We start from the raw sequence: 18522 nt of genomic DNA, 5'->3' as shown, positions 1-18522 counted from the left end.
TAAATTTGTTTTGTTTTAATTATCATGCAAGTGCAGAAAATACAAGAGTATTATATTGATAAATATTGATGCAAGGGCTGGTTGCATCAATATGGCAACAAAAATGATATATATACATTAAAATATATATAATTTATTTGAAATAATAGATTGTTTTTCTTTTATTATTTGTTTTATTATACAAATTAAAAAAAATATTATAAAAAGTAATAACAAATTGAGTGTTTACGTCTACGGTGCCAGCACACATAGTTTTTTATATATGCATTTGTGTGCCATTTTTTGACTTCAGGTATACAAAATTTTGAAACCCCCACTATACTCTCTATTCATTTTAACTACCTTTTATAGGTTTATCAAAGCGCAGAGTTTAAACGAAAAAGAAAAATATTGTTGATCTTAAACTTAATCTACTTAGAAATTAACAATTTTAAGCTCTTATTTTAACAGGTATCTCGAAACAAGCAGCGTCTCCATTTTTGTCATTAAGTCCCCAATGTACTGTCAGACTGACGGTCGGATATACGGGCAAAATTTTGAAACTATTTTTGTAGACATATGTTTCTCCGGCTTTCAGCGGACAACCTACTTTGTTTTCTCCTTCTGCATCATAAATGAATGGACAAGCACTTGTGCCATAATAACCCGGGAAAGGTAGTGGCACATCAAGCAGTATGCCTTGAGCATCGGTATTTACATCTTCAAAGTCGCGATTCGGTGTGAATTTCATTGAAATGCTGGCATTAGTATTCCGTTTGAGTATGCATTTGGTTTTACTGCAGGCTGAGATAGTCACATCTCCGGGTTGCAATTGATTTGCTTTGGCTGTGAGTAACAAATAAAAATTGAGATTGGGTTATTAAAAAATAATACTTCACCTACAATTTCGACAATTTTTAAAATCGGGAGTAGCGTTGCACAATGAAATTGCGGCGATTAGAATACATAGATTAAGTAAGCTTTTCATTTTACGTTTTAAACTGTAAATAGAAAATTAATAGTTCTTAATAACTTGAGTTTATTTATATTTATATGTGTAATTAACAGACTTTTACTATTTTATATAAATATTTTTTATTTATAATATATATGTGTTTTTAGATCCAACTGCAAGTAATTGGATTTATAATTGTTTATTATTAGCAATTAAATCAAGTTTAAAATTGCTCATAATTAAACAATAACATATCATTAAATACTTAAAAAACAAATAAAGTATTTTTCTCGAGTAAAAATTATATAGAATATAACAAACGAGTCTATGTATATTTTATGGAAAATTTCATTTAGCTTTCTAAAATCTTATAGAAACTAAATATTATATTTGCGCACCTTTAATTTGTTCAATATCTTGAAAACATTTTTGTTAGGTGGTGACTTTAATGCTAAGCACTGGGCCCACTTCTATATTCTCCAAAAGAAGATATTATTTTTCCGATATATTGCCCAGGAGCAATATACTCGCTTAAATTTTGCACTCTATCAATTGGAGATTGTACACACTAAGTAGCCATCGAATAAAAGATAAATACTTGACTTGTTAGATTTTATAGTAAAAAAAGGAGATGCTTTAAGTTAACTATCTACAAATCAGGTTTTGATTTGTCATCATATTGTTCTATTATTGAAAAAAGATTTCTTTTCTTTTGAAATAATTATCAACAGTTATCATCGTTCCACTTTAACACTGAAATTCCATTGAATCTAAATCAGACGTAGCTTAAGCTGTTTAACATATTCAATCCAAAACTCAGTTTGGGACTCAACCCCATTCATATGTCATATATATTAACTAGATAAACAATAATATAACTTAATTGATGAAAAGCGGAAAATGAAAAAATAGCTGCAAATGAAGAGAATTCCAACTGATTAATCTCGCTTTAACAAGATTATGATTATGATTAATTAAAAACTTATGAAGATGAAACTGTGAATTCTATTTGGTGATAGCAATTTACTTATTAAAAGTTCTCTGTGAAATGAAAATGGAAGAACTGAAATCTGTAACCAAAAAGTATTGTATTATAATTCTCATATGGTTTAACTTATTGATGTTATAAATTGCAAACCGCAAGCTTAACGAACTGAAATATATTTCAATTTAATGGAAATGGAATTAAAAATAATTAATTACTATTGAATTACGATATGTTAATAAGTAATATTAGAAGAGCTCAGATATAAGTAGCATTTACTTGGGAAATAAAGAACTTTTTTAAAAGTAATTAATACTAAATATAATACTAGAAGTATCTGTATGTTATTGTCATATATGTAATAAAACTGGTTTTATTATGCCATTATATATTTTTTTAGATTTCAAACCCAGCCCGGAATAAGATAGATAACAACAACTTGTATGCTATTTATTCAATAAAATTTATTTAATAAAAATGAAATCAAATAAACTAAACATAAATACAATAAATTGTGGTTAATTACGAAGCTGTCGGATTTTTATATAAAAAAATATTCCTATTTAATGATTTATTGTATAACTTTTTCAAACGCTTCGTGTTACAATACGGGCAATAAAAAAAACTAATTTAATAGCCATCGCGCCACTAGACACTACTATATACATATATGTTTAATTTCATTAATTTTAATTATTATTTATTTAGAAAATGAATAACAGTTCCACTCAGAAAAAATAAATAAATTTTAAGTGCTCTGGGCTGGACTTTCTTAACTTTTGCTTGAATACTCGTTTTAAAATGTATTTTTTATTTAAGTTTAATTTTATAAATTTTTAACCTTGAATTTTGTTATTTATTTACTTAAAAACTAAAAAATAAACAAAAAAATACAAGATTTGCACAAGTCATTCCAGCAAAGAAAAAAGTATCGAAAAGTTTTTGCTGACCTTTGTCATCTTAAACTGGTTGAATCTCTGCTTGCAACTGAAAGAGAGGCAAAGTACTATTACCCGGTTGACACTTGGATGTGAAATACACAACAATGCTGTTATATAACTATAATTAGCATTGTATCCGTACATTTAAGTTATGGAAATTAACTAATAAGTCAATAATAAGAATTATTTTGCGTAAATATACTTATTATGTACTTTAACACACTCAACTAAATTGGACAGGCTTACCAACACTGCGTTATCGAATCCCAGAATGGTTACAGGCTCCTGGGGAAGGTATGCAGATCTGAGGTCAGATATTGCTTAGTCTGATGAAGTAAGAAACAACAATCGAGTCAAAGAGTCGAGAGGGGTTATGAAGAAACTTCACAGTTAATAGAGAATAAAGGTGCTCAATATAAGCTTCAATATAATTAGTGCAAAGTTGTTGTGAACTACAAAACCCTCTTCAGAATTCCACAAATATGTCATATCTTCAGTTACTTAAATACCTCGCTTAAATACCGACATTTGTATGTAAAAAAGTGAAGGTGTCTATTTTGGGGCTCATAGAACAGTGCTTTGGTATTGGAGAGAAGAGATACTCAATTTGTAGGCATTTCTGTGATTAGATTAATGTCTCTCAGTCCAAAACGTACTACAATTAGAAAAATATACATGGTGTTTTAAAAACATCGATGCAAATATTTTCCCGATTAGTAGTGGTAGTGGTATGCTTATCGGAGGATGAAAAACACTGCATTAAATGTTTAGGTTGTCTTATAAACCTCATTTACAGTGATCTCTGATTTTTAGCTTACAAATAGATATACCAATACAGATATACAATCATAAAGAGGATTAGCAAGTCAAATCACAATTCAAAGGAGGAAAACATAAAATTCCTTACGACTATTTCGTAAGTGCCTTACTCATTTTTTTACGGATTAATTTATTTGGTTTCTAAAGAATCTCAATCAGCTATAAAAGGTGCACTGAAACAAACTAAAAGGTCTTGAAATTATTTTAGAATCCACAATAGATAGTTAAATAATTCTAAATGGTGTCATCAAGTAAATGGATTTATATTTTGATAGATCATATATATAATTGGTCATCACTTAAAGAATTAAAAAGATTAATGTTTACATTTCATTTTATCTATAAGTTTTAATTTGAAAGAAAATAACAGTAAATTGGATTTTATAATGTTTATGTAGAATCCCATCATTCAAAAATTATAGACATAAAGTCAAGACCTAGCTATACAATAGCTATGAATGTGCATTAATCAACATAACATAATCATATGTGTGTAAGATATTTGAAGCGAATAATGGACAATGAACTTGTAATCTGAATGGCTTAGTGAAGACCTCTGGTTCTTATGAAGTTGACAAGTATGTAACGGAATTATTTAACAGATTAGTTTAACAGTAAATAATAAAACAGTAAATAAATAGTAACACTATATATCATATCACTCTATCAAATCTATTCGAGAATCACAGATTTACTTTATCGGATACATTTATTTGTTTTTGAATAGAGAGTGATAACTAGTAATGAAATATACAATCTACATCTATTAATAAAATAGTTTCAGTATCATTATTGACTTAAATAACTTTTACAAATTTTTGTTTTCGAAGGTAAAATATTATTGTTACTTAACAAATTCACTAATAGATATGAATCTATATATATATAATATTTTGAGATGTTCGATATCAGTATTAAAATACCAATTCCGTAATAACATTAAATAGCATATGAATTTATAAATCATTATAATAATAAACATAAACACATATGAAAATTTATTTTAAAAATAACAAAACTTTAAAATATCAAATTTTTGATCAATCTTCGACCAGTTTCCAGATCCGTAAATTTTAATTGGAACTCATGTGTGGCCAATTTTGGCGCACCCAAACTAAAGCAAGCGTTGAAGTTAAATTGACAATTAAATACATTTTTACACTAAATATTATTATTTATTTTATTTACATCGCTTTATTTTTTGGCAACGTATTTGCACCGTACTATTGACTTCAGTGTGTTTTATAACAAAAAGAGAATATTGATCTTTCAAGCTTGAAATTAGGCGACAATCTTATGAAAAGTCGAAACTTGTAACCACCGAAGTCCGCGATTCGACTGAGCCAAACCGCTTAACTATTTCGACATTTATAGTTTCATTAACCGGTAGCATTTTGAATGTGTACAGAAATTGTCACTGTACGCCAACCGAGGGCGCTGCAAGAGCGGTACTAACTGCATTGTGATCTGGGAAGCTCAAATCGTAGCTGCTTTTTTAGCTAAATGAAGCTGAGCAGCAATAAATAAGTAATAGCGTTGCACTCCGAATGGACAGAGTGCGTGCTCAAATTACCAAACAAATTTTTGAGGTTTTACTTAGTCTTTAAAGTTTACAGTCTTCGTTCGCACTATAAACTAACTACTGGCCAAAAACATAGATATATAACACAAAACATAGAAATGTCTATGTTTTTGCCACTGACACTTTGACGGTCATATACACTGGTCACACGAACCGAAAATTTATTTGACTTAAACTAAGTAAATTATAATATAAGATATTTTAATATTTATTTATAAATTTTTTTACATACTGTACTAACATGTTATTAATCAGCGGGAGATGTGATTTCATCTCTGTATTTATTTGCTTCATTGTTAACTTGAAAATTATTTCTCAGATATTACCTTGCTTAAATAAATCAAAAGTTACCAAAAGCTTTCAAAGTATTAAAAAATTGATCTAATACTAGCCGTAATTTTTTCTTTCAGAGTTAGAAAAAACTACATTAAGTTGGGTTTAAACGAATTGGCAACACTTTTAAAATATGTTAAATGCTTATTTTTGAGGCATGTTTTTAATTAATTTAAATAAAAAAAAACAAAATGAATATTATAAAGGCGATTGTAAGCATTTTTGTCTTATACATATAAATTTATTTATTTTTTTATGTATTTGAATTAATAGTAAATGATATACTTATATGATTTTAACAGATGAATGGAATTTTGCAACATATTTTCAGTAAACATTCACAATAGACTGATTTCGCTGCACTAAAACTTAAAACGTAAAAATTTTTCCAAGTAAAACCTAACTCTGATGATTTTGAGAGCATTGTTGTTGTTTCACATGTTTTCTTTCGTAAGTTGCGAGAACTTTTTTTACTACTCTGTAAGAAAAAATTACAGCTAATAATAGTTTTGGGGAGTGAAAATATTTGTTTCTGATAATAGAAAGCAAAGCAGGTATAACTTATAATTAGACTGAAACAGAAAAAGCATCATAGTGACAATATTAAGAAAAGTTTTGCGCGAATTCTAGAAATAATTACATTTAAATTCATCCATTAATCTGTTTACGTGGCATAAACGAATAGAAGGAAGCAGAGTACCTCTTACTTTATTACCTTGCCTTTAAGGTGAAGCATTAGCTCAAATTTTTGCGGCGTGCTAATATGATAAATAATGATAAATGCATTGCGGTGTCACCAACTATAACCAGCTGAATGAGTGGTGCAAGAATATTATAGATAAAGTTGACAGAGCAAATTTAACTTAATTTAAAATGTCTATCTGTAAAATCTTTTTATATATTCAGATTTTTTGGAATTGATTCGAAAACGTTTCGAAAACCGGGCTAAGAAACTGTTTTACAGTAACAAATAAATTGTAGGCTTGTATATAGTTCACAACAATATCAGCCTGTAGAGCTACGAAGATTTAACATTACAAATAGGTAGCTCGTTTTTTAGACCGCACATCCTACCTGTGCCTGAGGTATGGGCATTATGACAGAATGAAGAAGCAGCACTGAGAGTGTTTGAGACAAAAGTTCTTCACAAAATCTTTGGTCGCTTACAGAGGAGTCTTGTGTCAGGCGAAACCAGAGAATATAACCAATCCAGACAATAAGAAAGAAATAGTTCACTTTCTGGTACAAAACAAAAAATTATTACTACTCTGCACAATGCTAATGTGACTATTTGTTTTTTTCACTACTATACGTATTGATTTTAAAAAATAGTAATTGTGATTATGTAATTACTTCTATATGCCAGAGCCGCGTACTTTGAATTTCATTTCTACACCCTCAGTTCATGACAATTTATATATTTTTTGCCCCATTTACAGATTTTTACAACAATATATGACGTTTTCTCATCTGACACAGCGCATACACAATGAAATTCAGAGTGGAAATTAACATTGCATGTTAATTTATTTAAATTAAACATAAAAAAATTATTTAATTAAAACTAGTCACATTCAACGGATACATTAATTTAAAACTTTTCACGTTATTTCATCTGTTATTTGTTGAATTTATCATCACAGATTTTAATGAAACAACAAACAGCCAGTCAATCACCCTATTCATTCCAATAAATATTCCACATGATATACATATACATATATTTTTTTTAAAAAAAATATTAAAAAATAATGAATAATAATTAATTCAAATTAATTTAACAAGTTTTTCATTATAATCACTTTAAACTATATAATATATTTAATAAAGTATACATATGATTATATGTATATATATTATAGTTTTGTATCCATAGGGGTTTCTTCCAAAAAACGTGAAATTAAAACGAATAATCACTTGTTATGAGAAGTGAAAGGGTCTGACACTGACACCCTGCCTGTGAAATCAATCATACATATATACAGACATATATATATATATATGTAGTTACCCAATATAGTTATACATATACCATAATGCTGTTTATATAGTAATAAAAAAAAATTTACGACTGAATAAAAAATAATAGTACATAAAATACATATTAAATTATTGTTTAAAAAATATTATTTTTGAGATTACAAACCGAGAAGAAAGTAAGAGTCACATCATTTCAATTTCAATTACTTCGATGAGATCACGAAAAGGTTATTTATTACAGTCTGAGTGAACTGATAAGAAATATGATACGAAAAACAACATGTGTTATATACGCAACGTATTTAGATGTGTACAACAATCAGTAAATATCTAAAAGAAGAGCCGAGTCCATAAGTCCAGAAAACTTCGTATTTGGCTGTGTATGTAGTTAGTGAATATCAAACGAAAGACCCGAATTCATAAGATGTTCATCAAATCAATGTCCACAAATACATTAAATACGAGAAAAACCAACAAAACTTTTAAGATTGCAATAACTGTAGAGATGAAGGCTCCAAGTTATTCCTGATTGGCGAGAGAAATATAAATGAAATACGAAACACTTTTCAAATTTATAATGTATGTCAATGCAGTACACACTTCCTGCAGGTGGAAAGCGCGTTAGAAGACGTCCACCTGGTCCTTCAGTGGAAGGACCAGGTGAACAAAGATTTTAGGGCGCTCGGTACTACCAACTGGCGACAGCAAGCAACTAATCGGGTTGGTTGGCGGAGGTTATTCGATGCGGGCAAGGACGACTCACGTCTATAATAGCCAACTAAGTAAGTATTCAGTGTTGGTAACGATTATACATAGAGATGTCACGTTAAAGAAATTATTCGATTAAATGAGAAGAAGCAGAAGGTTACCGAAAAGACCAAATTAAATATCAGAATATTAAAAGTGCTAGCTTCAAGACAGGCTAATACTGTGATTTAGTCAAGCATCAGGCATCTCTATTGGTACACAATAGAGATAAAGATTTCAATGGAGAATACAATTTCTTAAGGCTTTCTGAAATAGTTTTCATTACTTTTACAGTATTTTCTATTCTAAATTCAATGTTCTTTTTATCTCAAATAGTGCGGTAAGGTTTAAAAAAGTGATAATACTCATTGATTTCGTTTAGTGCATAATAAATATAGTCTACTTTGTTGATATAGAAAAAAATATTAAAATATGCGTTTATTTATTTTCACATCAATAACAGATAATCGGTCGTATAATTATTGATTGCATTATAATCTGATTACACAAGATTATACAATATCAATAATATTGCATATATTATAAGAATTATATTATAATGTATATATACATTTTTCTATAGTAGATGTGATATAAGAATTCTTTTTATAAGCCATTTTTCATTTGATTTAAATTTTTCACATTTCGCATTCAATAAACATTAAATTAACACATTTTAAACTATAGGAAGTCAAATAGGAAATTGGTTGGATTGCCTTTTTCGGAGAACCGAATGAACGTTTTACGTGCTTTATTTATATTATTATGTATAATGCGGATATCCATAAAAAGAATGTAATGTGTGATTTGTATTTTAGGTTCTTACGTTTTTTTTTTAAACCGTATTGCTAAAATTTTGTGAATTATTAAATCGATTTTTATTTCTTTATATAAACATTTTTATATATAAAAAAAATAGGCCTAATCATTTTGTGGTTCCAAAAGTAAACACAAATAATACACTAATATTTTAATCAACATTTCAATCATAATATATATGAACAAAATACAGCATCATTCAAATGTCCTTCATGGGATATATAGTATTAGTATTATAGTATTATCACATTACTGACAATAGTTTTTCACTTTTAGAACATTGCATGTTTGAGGATTGCCGATATAAACCCGTTGCTTTGCTTACCCCTTCAAAAGCAGTCGAGTGACGAATAATCAAAATAGAAAACTGGAAAAGAAGTCTGTCTTAAAAGGATATCACAATGGCGTAGTGGGCCTGCAACAGTCGATAGCCATATAGTCTATAATATACATTCAATTCAATATAAAATTACAATATATTATTATATATATAATAATAAACTAGCATTCTTAAGATAGTTAGAAGATAGTTGACACAAAATTTGGTGGAAAATTGAAAAGTGAAAGGAGGATATTAGGTACTTATCGTCTAGGTATCTAATATCTTATATATCTTATTTCGCTTATATATATATATATAGAGTGAGAGAATAGATATTATATGGTGTTTAAGTTAAAAAAGAAATTTGTTTTATATAAATCATATGAAGGCTATTAAGCGTGAACAATTTTAATATTAAAGTCTTTTTTTCAGATCTAAAAACAAAAACTTAAGCACTGAATGTTCAATCTAGGGATACACTTAGAAGTCATCAGACATTGAGTTTATATATTAAACTGCAATGGTTTAAAATTGAAATCTGATCAAATTTATCCAATAGTTGTATTAATAAATTTAAAATTTATTTCAGCAATATATTTCTTTATTTCATATAAAAAAATTTTAAATTTTTATAAAGAAATAATTTAAAAAGAAATCACTTAGTGAACGTCTTTTGTGAAATTTAATTGATAATTGAGATAATTCAAAGCAATTTCTCTGGATGTGGTATATATTATTATTATTTTATAGTTTTAGAAAAAATATATTTTAAAAATATTTGAAAATTATATTTTTTTCCACAAAAGATTTATATAAAAAAATTTGAAATAAATAAAATTCTGGCTAATAGATTTTCGTATATAAAAATTTAAAATTATTTTTTTGTAAAATTATTTATTCACATGAACTGTATGAACTGACTGATAACATCTTCAACTATAGGTATGTATGTAGGCATATAAATAATGAAATAAAAAAATTTCATTAATTAATTTAAATTAATTTTATATATTTATATAGGTATCAAACACTTTTATATAAGTTAATGGAATTTATTTTGATGACACATATTTGGATGTTTTTAAACTATTTAAATTATTTAAATAGAGCAAGCTTACACTATATAATTTTGTCACTTTTACTAAAAAATTCTTTAAAACAAAGGCGTTTTGAATTAAACCGAAACGCACGATCTGACGACCTCACCACTTCGAGCAAACAAACTTAACTGATCAATGGTTTCGAATATCAAAGCGATCGCAAAGCGGAGGCGATCGAAGGAAACTGTGTGGAAGAGTAGCGTAGCAAAGAGGGCTCATGAATCAAAAATTTTTTAAACCGCGTTTATAGTACTTCCAAATCCGCCATATGAATTCGAAATGAAATGTCAAACTGAACATTCATTTCACGTAACTTAAACGGACCGCGCACAACGTGTCAAACATTTGAACTCTTGTACTTTCCGTATCGCGCTTCCGTCAATTTAAACGTGAAAATTAGTTTAATTTTTATTATTAATGACACTGAATTAATATAAACTTCACTAATTCCGACTCTATAAAATCGCAAAATTGAAAGTAAATTAAATAAAATTAATATATGAAGACATTGAAAAATTAAAACGACAGTTTGTGTAAAAAAATAAAACAAATTACTTTCTCAATTTAAAAACATTTTAGTGCATATATCTTAGTTTATATATATTCGCATATATAGGCCGTGTGCGAGTTCGGGTAAATTGATGGTAAATTGAGGGAAATAGTAAATTATGTCGGTATGGCAGCGAATGTTGGTATTTACCAAAACTTCGAGTACGGTAAATTAGTTAAAAATGAGGTAAATTAGGTGTTACCATTGCGAAAATTTTATAAAATGTTTAATAAATAAATATGAAAAATTTTAACAAAAAATAATAAATAAGTGTAATAAATAAATAATAAATATTTACATAAGTGTAGTGCAAAAAATCCCTAGGAAATTTCAATTTACTTGAAATCAATACCTCAATAGAAATACCTCAATTTACTCGAACTCGCACACGGCAATAATATTATTAGGTAATATATATTATTCGATATTTTATGATTTTTAAAAAAATGATAAAAAAGAAGCTATAGCTTTTCTATTAAGCTAACACTATGCGCTTAATGTTAAATTAATCTATATTAATAATAAAAATAAAATTAGAATATAAATAACTAGGGTTTCTAGCTTATTGCAGTATAGAGATATAAAAAATCAAAAAAAGAAATGATAAAATAAAAAGTAGAAAGGTGTTAAAATTGCGCTAAAAAAAATTATTATATAATTCAATATTATTTATTGTTTATTTATTAAAAATTAATTTTTATTTCACGGAATTTAAAAATTTTAAATAACAATTATTAAAGAATATTTTACAAAATATATTTGAATATATATTAAAGGTACCAATCTTGCCTACTTCATAACTCTAGTCATATAACTATAGTCATATCAGCGAATATTTTTTAACATCTATAAATTATACTATATATTAATCATAAGAAACTGTATACAATATCACGTTTTCTTTTTTACTAACAATTAAAATTAAACATGATTCATATCCGATTCTAATTTGTAGCAAATATCTACTTTTTGAATATTTAATATTCATAATTGTTCATTCTTCATAACACAATGAACACTTAAGTGTTGATTTAATATTTAAGTGTTAGTTATACTGGGTACTTAAGTACCCAATATCGAACATATAAAGTTCACTTAACTTAAGTGTGCATTCTAATATTGGTTTTTAAATTACTGCATCGGTTGGAACAAAATGTCATACTTGGTTATTACTGATTTGATTGACTTTAATTTGATGTCTTTTAAAACTCAATTGATATTTTCTAATTCGAAAAAACTACAACTGAAAAATAAATATATTCAAAATTTCTAAAGCTATCCATATAAAATTTGCGCTATGTGAATTTAGCGGGATATAATATGTAGGAACAATTAGCAGAAATTTTTTCCATATTTTAAAACAATACAATTTCTATTTTTTTGCCATTCTATATAAAATCAACAGACTAACAAACAGTCCATGGTATGAAGATTATATGCCGCAAAGATTTAGTAAAAGTAATATGTGATAAAAATATTACAATGTAATATTGTCTTAATAGCTATCTTATAAATACGTAAACATTTCTTTTTGGCTTACACATGTATATTAATTTTTTTAAATGGTTTGGAACTAACACTCCATAACTTTAGTATGGAAATAAATTTTTTAACAAATCTAAAACTGTTTTCACAGTTTTACTAACATTGAAGTGGAGCCCAATGCACGTCAAACTATGTGCAATACAATAAGTTTGAGATTTTAGACTTGTCAAAGGTTATTGTATGTATATTGTCTGATATGAAAATATGTGCGGTGTTATACACACCCACATATATTGGCAAAAGGATAAATACATATATTCAAAACATAAAACTATAAAAATAAAATAAATTCATGTACCATATCAATTTCCCTTTATAGAGGATGACCTAAAAATGGAAAAAATTAATATTATTCGAACGGATAGTTACATCTTAAACTGATCTCATGAGCTTAAAACTTAAGCCTTTGGTTAATTATTTTAATTTATTAATAAAATTTTATAAAATAAATGATTATAAATTAAAATTTAATTTTCTGATGATGAATTTAGACTAAATAGAGAATATCGATGAAATAAAAATTATTATAAAATAAATCGTGTTTTTTTTTGTTTATTTTTATTTTTAACAACAATAAAACATTTGACCAATTAACCTGTGAAAACACTATATCTTTTTGTTATCCTTAAAATTTTACACTTAAATCAGTATTTTACCAAGTAAATAAAATAAATACTTCTAGCTTAGGTTAGTTTAGGTTGTAGTAGCGGCCTTACGTCTTAAACCCATTTGAGCTCAAATAATGACCTGTTGTATCATCACTGGTTAGCGTTGTTCATAAGCAAATTGAAAATCATCCCATTCAGGAAAACTTAAACCAATCTGGCGATTTTGCAGGATAATTGCAGAGTCTGATCAGAGTCTGAAGAACTTAGATCTTCTCTTAGCCAACGATGGACACTGACACATGAGGTGGAGCACAGTTTCTTCTTCACCCGTATTAAGAAGTACTCCTCAGACGCAAATTATTTATATTCTGTCTCACTATCGTACCGATCTGGTCTATCTATCTATCTCTGCTTTCTATTAATTCGGTTTTTAATCTTTTTATTATTTTACAAATTAGATTTGATTTGATAATCATTTTTATGAATTCAATCTTTTAAAATAAAAAAATACAAAATCATCAAAATACGTTGATAATAGTAAACGTCCGAGGATTTGTTTACTTTACTTTAATGAATGAATGATTGAATTGTTTTTTCTGAATGCAAACGTTTTTGTTTATAATCAGTCATAAATACTTTAATATATATTTCTCTGTCAATGAAAGAATACCAGTAAATATAAAAGTGCAATCTTAAGCATTTTCATTATTCAATGATTTCTAATTTTTGTTATTGTCTTGAATGTGGCGAAATTATGAGATTATGAAAATATTTGTGTGATGGCATCTGTATGGTCTTTATATAAATAAATAACACATTTTTTTTTTTTTTTGAATAGTGAATACTTCTTATACTTATTAATTTTTATTGAATCACATGTTTAAACAAAGTAACTGATTTATCTCTAGGAACTTGATCCCATATTCTCACTACATATACTAACACAGTGACTGCATGATCTCTGAGAACGTTGCCCTATCTTTTCATCACTTATTCAAGCACAGTGAAGTATTGTTCTCGAAGACGGCGAATCCATCGCACATTTTTAACACAGTTACTGATTGATCCTTTGGAACGTAACTTTCATCTAACAACTTCCATAAAAATGTTTCATCTATCTGATTTTAAAGATAGATATAAATTTAATATACAATGTATAATAACTGACCAAAATATAATAGAGACAATTCTATTGTTTTTCTACTTTAAATTACTTTGAATTTTTCCTATGTAAATAAAATCACTGCGTCCAAAACTGAGCAAACCCAAAATAATGTATGGACTAGAGTCCATATATTATATAGTACATTTACATATGTGTCCACGAATTCCTACTACTTCTATTATTTGAAAATCAAGTACTATTTATTATTATAGAATATTATGTTATGGAAATAAACTCGATCAGTTCAAATTATACCATATTATGACTGCGATACAAGTAGATGTAAGTTTAGAAGTTCAAATATAATTAGTCTTCATAAAAGTCTCAATAAAGTCAAAGTTTAAGTAAGAACTCACCTACTGCACAATTTTTCAACAATATTCTCAATAAAAACTAAACGAATTTAGAGGATTTTATTAAGAATTATAATAAGTAATGCATAAAGAAAATTTATTTGAAAAGTTTTATTATTTATAATTAATTTTTTTTAAAATTTCGTCTATAAATTCATTCGATAGAAACGAGTGATTTGTTTTTCCATGATGGATTTTATATATGACACTCTTTTTTAATGGATCATACTGATATTCAGCCACAGTATAAGGACAATCAATTGAGGACAAATTCTCCTTGATATGTGTTAAAAATTCCAAAAGAAATTTGGTACCTCGGTACGGATTCCAATTTTGAAACTAATATAAATTTTTATTCATATATGAAATTAAATTGAAAAAACTATCTTACACCAATAAGATCATTTGCTCGAATCATATTGTAATGAGTTACGTAGCCATTACCATCATTGTAGCCAATACAAATATCTGTAGCACCCATTAAATTGCACTGCAACCATAATTTTAACGAATAAGAGTACGACATAAGGATCTGAGATTTGTCAGATAAGATTTTTGTGGTCACAAAACGATGTGTGTTTAGTTTTAAAATATTTCTTCTGTTCATATAAGAAATATTAAAAATGTTAAAAAATGTTTTTCAAATGAAAATTAAATAATAAATTTACTTACACATCTGAAATTTCTGTTTGAGATATAATCCCTAGAGCTTCCGCAGAGTAGATAATATCAAAGTTTTTCATGGAGGCTTGGTAGATATAGAACATTTCTGTTTCATTAACAGATGTATTAACAGCATCAGCTATTGGTGTATCTGCGAAATATATAATATATAAATGAATTAAATTATTACCAATATTGTAAGAGTGTTTATTACTACACCAGTAAAGCAATGTTGTTGAAATTTAAAATGTTGCTTGGCATAAGGAGTTGGTTGTCTTTCTTCCTTGAATACTTCTCCAGGTTCGGAGAAATTTAAGAATATGATATTTTGAAACTTAGTTGCTTTAAGTCCCCATTTGAAAACTTTATTATGTCGGTAATATGGAGTTTTCATCACACAAACCAGTGCAAAACGGCGAGTGCAAATTTTTATTTTTTCTGGATCTGTGTGTGGATTCCCTTTTAACAATAAAAATCTTTCCATTTTACTCAAATTTTTGTCGTAAGAAACTGCATTATAATGAGATTCGTCTGCTTCATCATTCAAATAAATTGGAAGTTTTGGTTCTTTAAAATATTTTATTTGATTTGAAAAATTTAAATCTTTAGTCATAATTTCAATTTTTCGTGGAATAAATTTTACATCAATCCTATCATAATAATAGTTATTTTTTACTTTAAAAAGCTCCTTATACTCTTCCATTGCTAAATGATAGCACCAGTGGCTCGTTCTTTATACAACTAAATAGTTCGAGTTTGATTTTAAATTTTATAGCGATCTAATAGTGCTACCAATTCAACAACCAATTCAAACGAACACCAATTCAAAAAAAGTATCTCATAAAAAAATCAAACCTCTCTCAATAATTTCCTTAGGACTATTGTGAATGATCATATTGATGCTTGGTGTATTTTTAATATTTTTAAATAGAAATTGAAAAAAGGCACATAAAAGGAGTATTAAATCGAAATATAATTTTCAAATAAATTTAAGAAAAAAACTTTTCAAAATTAATATCACTTTCGGTATATATAAATTAAATTCAATTAAATTTAAAAATCATTTTAAACTTTAAATCTTTCGCTTGTCATTGGCAATAGTAATTCTAAGTACCGTTGCGATAAAATTCACACATCAAATGTGTCAAAAATTAATTGTACAATACCAAAAATATGTACATATAGTCTTTTTAGTTTAAAAAAATTAGTAAGTATTTGGTTATTCTTTACACAATTCAGGATGTTATTAGTTTTTTCTAGTAATGGGTTCTTTTGCAAGCTCTTAAGTTTTACGGTTTGTGAGAGTTCAGTGCATTTATATTTATTAAACTACCCAGCAGTGATTCAGTGGTAAAATATGTAAATACATGGCTTTCAGTGACTTTATTATTTTGAAACAAAAAGTTAATTATTAAACATTTGATTGTCGGTATATATCAAAAAAGAATATAGTATTTTACGATTTACAAGATATTTGCTGTGCAAATAAAAATTGTATTATTATATACAAAACTTTTTTGTATTAATTATTTTATTGAATTATATTAATATTTATTATTTTAGAACAAAATATTTCATGATTAATTATAAATATTTGCATATAAGCAATTCCTGCGTGTCGTAATCTTCTTTTCTTGAAAGAAATTGAATTCATAAATAAGTATGTACACATTGTTTTGTTTTCAATGCAATATATTCAAATAATTAAAATAATAATTTTGTTTTTATGTTTATTCGTTTTTAATGGATTTTTTTATTCAATGTTCATACGTTATTAAAATAGAACAAATTTTGGAATTCAGTGATAAATCGATATTTATTATCGAATTTGGTAATTGGGTATTAATTAAGTAATCAAAAAACATTTACTATAAATCCAATTTTTTATTTTTCTATAAATCATTACAGTTTTAATTTGTTCGTACGTCATGTGTCATACGTTAGAAAATACACTAATTTATATTGATATTATATAAACGTATGAATAAACTTAAAACTAATGTCAATTATAAGGCAATAAATTAAGTAATAAAAAATTATTTACTTTAAATCCAATTTATTTTACTTTACATTATACATTAAAAATAAATTTGGACATTTCCTTTATCATATTTTGTTGTGTTTTTCATAAATTTCTGTAAATAAAGTTTTTAATAAAAACTTTGTATAAAAAATTTATAATAAAAGTTTAATAAATCGTTTTATAACAAAAATTTAACAAATTTTAGTTATAATTATGTACAAAACTATTATTAAACAAATTAAACAAGAATTTCGCTCACTTCGGCATTTCAAATTTTCAATAATTGTTTTGAATAGATTTTGACATTTCTTTCCTAATTCTTGTAATATCGTAAAAAAATCTACGATATACAGACATTTGCAGAGTTGCCCAGAAAAATAATTATCATTTTTAAGGATATTTAAAATTCATCTCGACCAAAACGATGTTAACTTTTGCATGGGAAATCTGTGATTAAACACCTAGATTAATACTTTAATCTCACTTATTACTTTAATCTACTATTAATCTAAGAATGTAAACGCAGTATAAGAAACATAGTCATATATTTATTATATACGTATACTAAAACTATTTATTTCAATATTTTTTTGAATTTGCAACTAATTTAATTTAAAACTAAAACTAATTTGATAAATGTGGCTATACGAGGTACATTAATTGACGTGGTATTTATATAACAAAAACTATGATACTCCAGTTTTAATTCCAGTTTTAATTCTTCAAGTAAACTTAGAATGCTGCTTATAATATATTTATTTTTAAATTGCCTGTATATAAAATATTTTTTTTCCACAATTTTGCATATTTTCAAAATATTTTATTTCCAAAAATTTTTAAATTTGTGAAATTTTTTAATTTAGTTTAATTTTCTATTTACAATCTTTTAACATAGGTTCACAATAGTTCGCTTATTGCGTTAGTAACATTATTTTCTGTAGTTGCTAAAATTTTTGGCCACTTCAAAGCACTAGTGCTTAGATATAGAAAGCAGTGTTGTTGTTTCGCGTACATTTTAGCAACTTTCAGCGAGGAACTTGTTGGTTTTTGCCA

General features: G+C 26.7%; 2 protein-coding genes across 3 annotated transcripts; both read right to left on the bottom strand.

Moving 5' to 3' along the window:
• Positions 1-159: 159 nt before the first annotated feature.
• Positions 160-10736, bottom strand: LOC119684245 (ecdysteroid-regulated 16 kDa protein-like). Of its 2 annotated transcripts, none has more exons than XM_038098250.1 (3): positions 10581-10736; positions 883-980; positions 160-825 (listed from the first exon to the last, which is right to left on the bottom strand). In XM_038098250.1, exons 2-3 carry the CDS (start codon positions 965-967, stop codon positions 431-433), a joined length of 480 nt encoding a protein of 159 aa, XP_037954178.1. In that variant the 5' UTR covers positions 968-980; positions 10581-10736; the 3' UTR covers positions 160-430. The 2 variants fall into 2 exon arrangements, with proteins under 2 accessions (XP_037954178.1, XP_037954179.1); XM_038098251.1 differs by lacking the exon at positions 10581-10736 and adding an exon at positions 4868-5028.
• A 4188-nt stretch (positions 10737-14924) lies between these two features.
• LOC119676835 lies at positions 14925-16007 on the bottom strand (the record flags this gene model as incomplete). Its single annotated transcript, XM_038088094.1, has 4 exons — positions 15666-16007; positions 15456-15597; positions 15175-15382; positions 14925-15122 (listed from the first exon to the last, which is right to left on the bottom strand). Coding segments are annotated over exons 1-4 (813 nt in total), but the record flags the coding sequence as incomplete, so codon positions are not given.
• Positions 16008-18522: the final 2515 nt, after the last annotated feature.

The sequence above is a fragment of the Teleopsis dalmanni genome, chromosome 2, assembly GCF_002237135.1.
Source record: "Teleopsis dalmanni isolate 2A chromosome 2, ASM223713v2, whole genome shotgun sequence".
In the NCBI taxonomy this organism is placed as follows: Eukaryota; Metazoa; Arthropoda; class Insecta; order Diptera; family Diopsidae; genus Teleopsis; species Teleopsis dalmanni.
This window is presented reverse-complemented; position numbering and strand designations above follow the sequence as displayed.

What these genes read in the sequence shown, in the direction of transcription:
- LOC119684245 (XM_038098250.1), bottom strand. Translation starts at nt 967, where the DNA reads ATGAAAAGCTTACTTAATCTATGTATTCTAATCGCCGCAATTTCATTG. An exon ending in TTTTAAAAATTGTCGAAATT is followed by an intron (nt 826 to 882) that starts GTAGGTGAAGTA and finishes TGTTACTCACAG; the next exon opens with CCAAAGCAAATCAATTGCAA.